We start from the raw sequence: 10,059 nt of genomic DNA, 5'->3' as shown, positions 1-10,059 counted from the left end.
GTTCTGTGTCTGGGGAGAGACTGAGGCTGCTGTAATCAGGGGTTTGTATTTAACCAGCAATCCTGTGGGGAGGGATTTGCATGCGGGTTACACCCAGAGGGTATAAGGCGACAGGGAGCCGCGTAGGTAGGGGGTATTGGCTGGTGGAGTGGACTGAAACAGATCTCCATCATGCCTGGGCTGGGATGCGGAGGTCACTGAACCTTATGATGCACTTTCCAATGTGTCTTAGGAAAGAGGTCAACTGGCTCGGTGAATCCCATCCTCTAACAGGGGCTGCTATGAAATGCATTGGGCATCTCTGAGAAGCATAAACAGTCCACAGAAGCTGTCAGTAGAAATGAGCTGTCAGGGGGGATGAGCAAAGGGGAAGGTGATTCCTCTGAGTAATATGGGTTAGTTAATAACTGACATGCAGATATATCCAACAGGGAAAGTGGTGCAGGTGTGGAGAGATAAAGGGTTAAAATCCATGTGCAGCTTAGGTAAGAACTTGGTATATGAAATGTGCCAGCTCTTTTCCAGGGCCAAAGTCCAGCGTTTGGTCAAGAGACCAGAGGCCTAGCAAATAGTGATTAGCCAAGAGAAAGCAGAATAACCAAAAGATCACCTTGCCTTTGCTAAGATAAGGCTGGTCAGCAAAACTGCCAGATGTTGGAGCAATAACTGAATAAATGTGTCTTATTCAGAGTTGCAAATTGAAGAAAGAAGCCCTGTTTCTGTTGTTTCAGAGTAGCAGCCGTGTTAGTCTGTATCTGCAAAAAGAACAGGAGCACTTGTGGCACCTTAGAGACACCCTGTCTCCTGGCAACTAATGACCTGGGCCCCTCCTCTACAAAGGTGCCAGCTGAACAAAGAGATCAGATGACCCCCTGTCCCAGGAAAGGGACAAATCCCAGAGGAGGAGGGGCTGGAGAGTTTAGTTTTGACACTGGCTGGGGACTGGGAGTGAAGTGCAGACGTGGGGGTCTGGCTCACTGCCCCCCAGAATGGACCTGGCTGAGGGGTCCTGTTCTATGTACCTACAAGCTCTGTTTTAGACCCTGTTCCTGTCATCTAATAAACCTCTGTGTTACTCACAGAGAGGAGACTTCACCAGGGTCCTGACTGGCTTTGTAGGGAGCAGTTCCAGAGCATTTCCCGGGGACTCTGTGACAACCTGGACACCGGGCTAGATGGACCTTTAGTCTGACCCAGTCTGGCTGTTCTCATGTAATAGTGTGTGGGGTGGGGACACTGCTCCTGGCAGGGTGGGATGAGACCCCGGTGACGTTTGGAGCCCCAGGGGAAGGAAAAGGACAGGGAGTTCCTGGTGGGAGTTGGAGGCAGGCAGGGAAATGTTCAGTGGAGAAGCAGCAGTTTGGGTGATGGGGAGAGATTGAGGCACCAGAATCTGTGGATTTCCACTGGGCTTCCTTGTGCTGTGCTGAGAGTAGGAGGGGGTCTGGGCTATGGGGAGATGCTGCAGGGTCTGGGCTTTGTCAGAACAGGGGTTGCGATGGCTGGACAGGGTGGAGAGTCTGTACCGAGCCCTGGATAGAAATGCAGCAGCTGATGGTCAGGTACTTTCCGTATGGAAAAGCCGTGAGTGTGTGTGTGTGCGTGTGCGTGTGTGTGTGTGCGTGCGTGTGTGTGTGTGTTGGGGCTCAGGTTTGTGCTGGGAAAAGACCTTTGTGCACACAAACATGCAGAGACCCTCACAGGCAAACAGATGGACACCTCCACCGGTCCCTGTCTGTGCCCAACTCTGTACATCCCTGAATCAGTCCCTGCCTGTTCCTAGAGCCACTGAAATACAAACAACTCACTGTATTTTGGCAGGTTTCAGAGTAGCAGCCGTGTTAGTCTGTGTCAGCAAAAAGAACAGGAGAACTTGTGGCACCTTAGAGAGGAACAAATTTATGTGAGCATGTGACGAAGTGGGGGGGGGTTCTTATTTTTTCTATGTTTTCCAGTGGGTTGCACGCAGAGGGAGGGAGACTCAGTGTCCCCGGGTGTTACTGGTTTAATGAGGGGAGGGGAGAGGGAGTTTGTTGGTACACAGGACCGGAGAGGGAACTTGGGACCCTGGCCGATGGCCGGGAGGATGGAGACCCCAGCGACTGGTGACCTGGTGACCCAGAGACCCAGCTCAGGAGTTGCAGCCGGTTCTGGCCAGTGGGAGGACAATGAGCTGCGAAGAGAGGACCCCGGTTCCAGCCAGAGGGGCCAGAAGGGGGCTGAGAGGAGAGGAGACCCAGGCCTTCCTGTTTATGACCCTGTTTACCTGGAGAGAAGACAATGGACAGAGGCGGGGCTTGGGGCCGGGGATATCAGAGGCCCAGCTGGGAAGCAGGGGGGTCTCAGGGCTGGAGAGGGGGAGCAGGCAGAGCCCCCCTGGATGCAGGGGGACTGGGATTTGCTGTGCTGAGGGAGGCCAGGCCTGAGGCCCTGAGAGTTCCCTGTGCTGTGTTCAGCTCTCAATAAACCCTCCTGTTTATGCTGGCTGAGAGTCACTGCGGTCTAGGGACCAGAGTTGCATCAACCCCTTCGGAGGTGAGGAGGCCCGGGGAGCCCAGAGCGCATGCACTCCCTGAGGGGGCCCATGGCAGAGACAGACGTGCTAAGGCTCAGAGAGGTGCGGCTGCAGGAGGTGGAGGGGCCTGACCCCCAGAGAGAGTGGCACCCCCCGAGAAGGGCTGTCTCAATGAAAGGGGCACCCCCCACGGACCGCACAGGGCCAAGAGTGAGCACGATCTGTGAGTCTGTGACAGCATAAGCTTTCGTGGGCTACAGGCCACTTCATCGGCCGCATGCAGAAAGCTTTTGCTCAAATAAATTCGTGGAGTTTTTTGTATTTTTGGCAGTAGCTGGACATGATTCCTGGGGCAGCTGAGCTGACAGGTCAGTTGGGCGCTGAGAGACTGGGCAGCTCTGGGGGCAGTTTGGATAATATCTCTGGGGATGTTTGTCCTGTTCTAGCCACTGTGTGTTTCTGGGCAGGGTGGGGGGTGGGGGCTCATATTCCCCTTGTCACTCTGGCCTCACTTTCCTCTTTATCAGCCACTTCCCGTTTTTGTCCCAGTCCCGCTCTGCTCCGTGTCGCTGTGTCTCTCCTGGCGCAGTAATAGGTGGCGGTGCCCACAGCTGTCAGCGAGCGGAGCTGCAGGGAGAGCACGTTTTTAGCCGTGTCTCTGGAGAAGCTCAGGTGGCTTTGGAGAGACGGGGTGTAGCCTGTTCTCCCAGCATAGTTTATATACCTGAGCCACTCCAAGCCTTCGCTGGGGGGCTGCCGGACCCAGTGCCAAGCATAACCGCTGGTAGTGATGGAGACCCCGGAGACAGCGCAGCTCAGTGAGAGGGTCTCCCCTGGCTTCACCGCTCCCGGGCCAGACTGGACCAGCTGCACCTGGCAGAGGACACCTGGGGAATGAAAACAGAGCATTAAGGCCCCAATTCTGCTTCAAGGCATCGATCCCGTCTCCCAAATCTCCCCTGGACACTCACATGGGGCAGCGGCCAGAGACAGCATGAGGAGGAGTAAAGATTTCATGTTGGTCTTCAAGTGAAACGCAAACCAGTGAAGATGCGGGTCAGGCCCTGAGCAGGAGGGTCCCGGTGAGAACCCAGGAGCTGCTCTTTAAACGGGGAACGGGGGCCTGAGATTTGCATAAAACACCCCAACCTCCCCCGCCCCTCTTGAAAAGGATCTGGAACAAGGTGCGATTTCCAGTGCCCATTGGCCAGTCTCCCCCCATTAGCTGTGTGACAGGCCGGGGGATGAGCAGAGCATTAGCGAGCGCCTCCTAATCACTGCCCTGGTTCCCTCTGTCCGGGGTCTGAGACTAGCGCCCATCACCGTGGTATCTTGGCACTGTGTGTCTGCGAGTATAAAGTTGGGGATTGTTTTGAGCTCCAATCAAGGTGATAACAGAGGGTTTGTTTAGGCAGGGAGGGCTCAGATTCTTTCCCCTCTGCTCACATTTAAAAGTTCCTTCACCACCGCCCCACTCCCCCCAGGAAACATGGGAATGACACCAAAGGACACAAGGGAATTGGGAGCATTTCCCCCACACAGGGACTGGCATGTGGGTATCTCCAAGTGGGGATAAACTTCCCGGGAGGCTGGAGTGCAGTGTGGGGAATGGGAAAATCAGACCCCACCCCCCCATTTCTGGCTGGGATTGTAAAATGAACATCACAGCAGAGGATACTGCAAACTGCACCAGAGAATGGATGTCCCGATGCTGAGACTCTGCTAGGAGTATCTAATGGAGGAGGAAAGGCCAGTTTTAGGAGCACGGGCTCACAAAGAGCTTTGGGGAAAGGGGAGGGAACCAGGCCTGAGTAGAAGATGCAGTTTCTGGGCTGGGGTTGCAGTGACAGGAATGAGGAGCGTGGGAAATGGAACGTGTTGCGTGGGGGCTGTCATAAACAGTTAGTTAAGGGTTAAGGTTTTTGTCTACCTGTAAAGGGTTAACAAGCAGTACCTGTGGACACCTGACCAGAGGACCAATGAGGGACAAGATATTTTCAAATCCCTGTGGAGGGAAGTTTTTTTTCCCCCTGTTCTTTGTTTTTTTGAGAGTCTCTCTTGGGAATTAAGAGAGTCCAGACATCTTAATCAAGTCCTCCCAGGTTTCTGCAATAAATTCTTCTATTCAAGCTAGTGAGTATTAGCAAGGAACTAGTATTCTTATACTTTTATTTCTGTATTTGCAATTCTGTGTTTTGCTATAGAATTTCTTTAAGTCTGTACTGTGATTGCTTTTACTGAGAAAGAAAGGAGGGGGAATTCTCTCCAGAGATTGATAAGTTTAGACCCTGTATATTGTTCCATCTTGGTTACAGAGACAGTGACTTTCTTTTTTTTATTCTTTAATAAATTCTTTTCTATGAAGGACTTGGTTGGTCTTTCCTTGGGTGGATTCTCAGGGAAAGGAGAGGAGGGAGGTATCCCTCTGTAGTTAGATCCCGGTATCTCTCCTAGGAAAAGGGAGGGGGGAGGAAACAGGGGGGAATGGTTTATTTCTCCTGGGTGTAAGAACTCCATGGATTTGGGGCTCTTGGGATCCCCAAGGATTTTGGGGAAGGACTGTGTCCCAATCCACGTTCCTGATTGGGTGGTGGCAGCTTTTACTAGATCTAAACTAGGATTTTAGTTTAGAGGGAAACCAAGGCAGGTCCCCACTTTGGAACCCAACAGCTCTAAGTGGGGGTGAGACCTATGACAGGGCTTTTTCAACAGACACACAATGCACAGTCAACCTGTGGAACTCCTTGCCAGAGGATGCTGTGAAGGCAAAATATATAACTAGGTTAAAAAAAAAAGAATTGGAGGAGGAAAGGTCTACCAAGGGCTATTAGCCAATAAGGTCAGGGACCAACTCCATGCTCTGGGTGCACCTCAACTTCCAACTGCCAGAGGAAGGGAGTGAGTGACAGGGGGTGGATCACTGGATGATTCCCTGTTCTGTTCATTCCCTCTGGGGCACCTGGCATTGGCCACTGTCATAGACAGGACACCGGGCTGGATGGACCTTTGGTCTGACCCAGTCTGGCCCTTCTTATGTACTTATGTACCAGTGTGTGAGGGTGGGCACACTGAGGGTTGGGATGAGGCCTGGGGGATGTTTGGGGCTCCAGGGGAAGGAATAGCCACAGAGAGTTCCTAGTCAGGTTGGAGGCTGGCAGGGAAACGTCCAGCGAAGAACGAGCAGTTTGGGTTCTGGGGGGAGATTGAGGCACAAGAATATGTGGATTTCTCCTGGGTTTTCCTGCGCTGAGAGTGGGAGGGGACTAGGCAGGGAGAGACGCTGCAGGGTCTGGGCTTTGTGAGAACAGGGGCTGCGATGGCTGGGACAGGGGGAGAATCTGGACCAAACCCTGGAGAGAAATGCAGCAGCTCCATGTTACGTGCTTTCCGTATATAAAAGCCGTGTGTGTGTGTGTGTGTGTGTGTGTGTGTGTGTGTGAGAGAGAGAGAGAGAGAGAGAGAGAGAGAGACTGCTGTTCCCTAATGGAGGGAAGGAGGATTGGGGGGATGTGTGTGTTGGGGGGTTGTGCTGGAAATAGACCTCTTAGTCTACACAAACACGCAGAGACACTCACAGGCAAACAGATCGACACCTCCCCTGGTCCCTGTCTGCACCCAACTCTGTACATCCATGAATTGTTCCCTGTCTCTTGCTAGAGTCTAGGAAATTCAAACAACTCACTGTATTCTGGCAGTAGCTTGCCAGGATTCCTGGGGCAGCTGACAGGTCAATTGGGCACTGAGAAACTGGGGACTTCTGGGGGCAGTTTTAACAATATTTCTGGGGATGTTTGTCCTGTTCTAGCCACTGTGTGTTGCTGGGCAGGGTGGAGGGTGGGAGCTCAAAGTACCCTTGTCACTCTGGCCTCACTTTGCAGTTTATCAGACACTTGCCGTTTGCACCAGTCCCGCTCTGCTCCGTGTCACTGTCCATGTCTGCCTGGCTCAGGAATAGGTGGTGGTGTCTTCAGCTGTCAGTCAGCTGAGCCAGGGGAGAGCTGGTTCTTGGAAGTGTCTCCCCGGTTGGTGGTTTAGCGTTGGAAAGATGGGGCACAGCCTGTGCTCACATCACTACCTGCAACCACATAAGCCACCCACTCCAGCGCTTTCCCAGCGGGCTGCCAGATCCAGTCCAGCTCGTACTGCGGAGTCGTGATGAAGAACCCCTAGACAGCGCAGGTCACTGTGAGGGTCTCTCTGCCTTCGCTGGTCCCAGGCTGGACTGGACTGGCTGCACCTGGGAAAAGCAAAGCAGAGCAAAGAGAGAATTAGCAACCAAAGAAATCTACGGATTTGTCCCGGATCCCCACACTGCCCCATAGACACTCACAGATGAGGGCGGAGAACGGGCAAAGAAAAAGCAATGAGAGAAATTCCCCTGAGGGCAGGACCGGGCAGTTCTATGTCTGGGGAGAGACTGAGGCTCGCAGAGTTTGTATTGAAATAGGAATCCCCTGGGGCAGGCGCTCGGTACATGGCGATGTCCCCTCAGGGACACGTGTCCCCTTTACACACGGAGACCATGCGCTCAGCTCAGCACATGGACTAGTGATGGCTGAGGGTAGGAAGATGAGTCCAGAGGACAGTTACCAGAACCTGGACTCAGGAGAACCCCCTAGGCAAGGCATTTCCATGCAGATTTCATCCAGAGACTATAAACTACTGGGGAGACCTCTAACTAGGCAGCACTGTCTGGTGGGTAGGAGAGAAACAGCGCCCTTCATCTCTTAGGGTGTGACCCACAGGCCGGAGCAGTCAGTGGGTTTCTCTCCATTGGAACTGTGGCTACTGCAGACTGTGCTGGGGAAATGGAATCAGTACAAGGCACGTACAGATTCTGCCAATAGAAATGGAGCTCCTGGGAACATCTGAGGGGAAGGAGTCACAGCTGCAGTGGGAGGGAGAGGCTGGTTTCAGGCACCAGAGGCTGACAAACAGCTTTATTGAAAGGGAAGGAACTGGGCATGGAGAGACGATGCCTCTTCTGGGGTGTCTCAGCCTGAGAGCTGGGGCTGCAGCAGCCCTGAAGGGAGATGCACAACAGAGGGGGATGGAACAGATTTATCTGTAGGCACCAACATCCGGAGTGAGACAAGGCCAGTGTCTTGTTCCCTGCAGGCAACAATGGAAATGGTAAATTACAGCACCCCAGAGGCCGGAACCTCCATGTTGAATCTGCTTTCCCTAAAGCCATGTCTACACTACAGAGTTAAGTTGAGCTACAGAGTTAAGCTAGTTATGCTGATGATCACACGCCACTCCCTGTGTCGGCAGAGCAGGTCCACAGTTGGTTCTCTAAAAAAAGAACAGGAGTACTTGTGGCACCTTAGAGACTAACAAATTTATTTCAGCATGAGCTTTCATGAGCTACAGCTCACTTCTTCGGATGCATAAAATGGAACACACAGACAGGAGATATTTATACACACAGAGAACATGAAAATGTGGAAGTATGCATACCAACAGGAAGAGTCTAATCAATTGAGATGAGCTATCAGCAGGAGAAAAAAAACTTTTGAAGTGATAATTAAGATGACCTATAGAAGGTGTGAGGAGAACTTAACATAGGGAAATAGATTCAATTAGTGTAATGACCCAACCATTTCCAGTCTCTGTTTAGGCCTGAGTTAATTTATCTAATTTGCATATTAATTCGAGTTCAGCAGTCTCTCTTTGGAGTCTGTTTTTGAAGTTTTTTTGTTGCAAAACTGCCACCTTCAAGTCTGTCACAGAGTGGTTAGAGAAGTTGAAGTGTTCTCCCACTGGTTTTTGAATGTTATGATTCCTGATGTCAGATTTGTGTCCATTTATTCTTTTGTGTAGAGAGTGTCCGGTTCGGCCAATGTACATGGCAGAGGGGCATTGCTGGCATATGATGGCATATATCACGTTGGTAGATGTGCAGGTGTACGAGCCCCTGATGAGTGGCTGATGTGATTAGGTCCTATGATGGTGTCACTTGAATGGATATGTGGACAGAGCTGGCATCGGGCTTTGTTGCAAGGATGGGTTCCTGGGTTAGTGTTTATGTTGTATAGTGTTGGTTCTCTAGCACTGACAGAGAGAGCAGTGCACCATGAGTAGCTATCCCACTGTGCAACTCACCCCCTGCTGCTGCTGCTGGGAACTGTGGGAATGGGGAATGGATCGCAGTGCATCATGGGTAACTATCCCACTGCAACTCACCCCCTGCTGCTGCTGGGAACTGTGGGAATGGGGAATGGATCGCAGTGCATCATGGGTGCGGGCTCAGAGTTTTTTCTCTCCCATCACTCCATGGGCTTCTGTCTATGTTTTGTGCCATTTTTCGACAACCCCTGTAAACTGGGCACCCGCCATCTCTGCCTGAACTCCTGGCTGCAGCCCCGCTCTGCAGTCCGGGATAAGGGCTATGAACACAGGGGGCTGATCACGCTGTATTTCATGAGCTGCGAATGTGACCAGGACTGATTGTATCAGCCTCCCCGCACCCCCTCCACTCTCTGTCCCTAGCACAGCAACACGTGGGAGCAGAACTGCGGGGGGACCTGGCGTGTGGCCACACGGGGGAAATGGCGCATCTTTAGGCGCTTCCTATTGAAGAACCGCTTTGGGGGTGGAGGGTGTGAGAGGAAACCCGCTGCCCTCTGCTGGACAGAATGAGACTCTCACACACACAGGCAGACAGACAGACACAGGAGTCCTGAGTCATTTCTGTGTAACTGTGTTGCCATGAATCTTTCTCTGCCTGTTACTATAATAAATGTAATGTAACAAATGTCACATTTCTCAGTAGCTTTGCAAAGCTTCCTGTAGCAGCGGAAAGGTAAATGGTGTCCAGAGAAACTGGGTGGCAGCTGGAGGCATTTAAAAGCTATCTGTTAGTGTGCGGGTTGTTCATATTCGGTCAACTGTGTGTGTGTCTTTATGTCTGAAGGGCTCAGCTCTCCCCGCTTCTCCGGCCTCACTCGGCTGCTTAGAACCAGCTTCCCCTTTTTGTGCCAGTCCCGCTCTGCTCTGTGTCACTGTGTGTCTGGCGCAGTAATAGGTGCCGGTGTCTGCAGCTGTCAGCGAGCGGAGCTGCAGCGAGAACTGGTTCTTGGCGGTGTCTGCAGAGATGGTTACTCGGCCCTGGAGAGACGGGGAGTAGCCTGTCTCCCCGCTACTATACGGGTACACGTACCCCATCCACTCCAGCCCTTTCCCGGGGGGCTGCCGGACCCAGTGCCAGACGTAGCTGCTGTCAGTGATGGAGACACCCGAGACAGCGCAGGTCAGTGCGAGGGTCTCTCCGGGCTTCACCGTTCCCAGGCCCGACTGGACCAGCTGCACCTGAGAGAGGACACCTGGGGAAAGGAAACGAAGTGAGGAAAGTATTAGCACCGAACAAATCTATGGTTCTGCCCCTAATTCCCTCGCTGCCCCATAGACACTTACAGGTGGGGACGGAGACCAGGGAAAGGAAAAGCCACAGAGATTTCATTCTCGTGTTCATGCAGTGAGGGAAACTCCCCAGCGGGCTGGACCGGGCAGTTCTGTGTCTGGGCAGAGACTGAAGCTCCTAG

The 10,059-nt window shown here is 52.5% G+C and overlaps 1 gene segment (V, D, J or C); it reads right to left on the bottom strand.

Moving 5' to 3' along the window:
- Positions 1-9,340: 9,340 nt before the first annotated feature.
- Positions 9,341-10,059, bottom strand: LOC120380443. The segment is given in 2 exon segments: positions 9,341-9,840; positions 9,932-10,059. Coding segments are annotated over 2 exon segments (507 nt in total).

The sequence above is a fragment of the Mauremys reevesii genome, linkage group 13 (assembly GCF_016161935.1).
Source record: "Mauremys reevesii isolate NIE-2019 linkage group 13, ASM1616193v1, whole genome shotgun sequence".
NCBI lineage: Eukaryota > Metazoa > Chordata > Testudines > Geoemydidae > Mauremys > Mauremys reevesii.
Note: the sequence above shows the minus strand (reverse complement) of the source record. Positions and strands in the feature narration are given on the sequence as shown.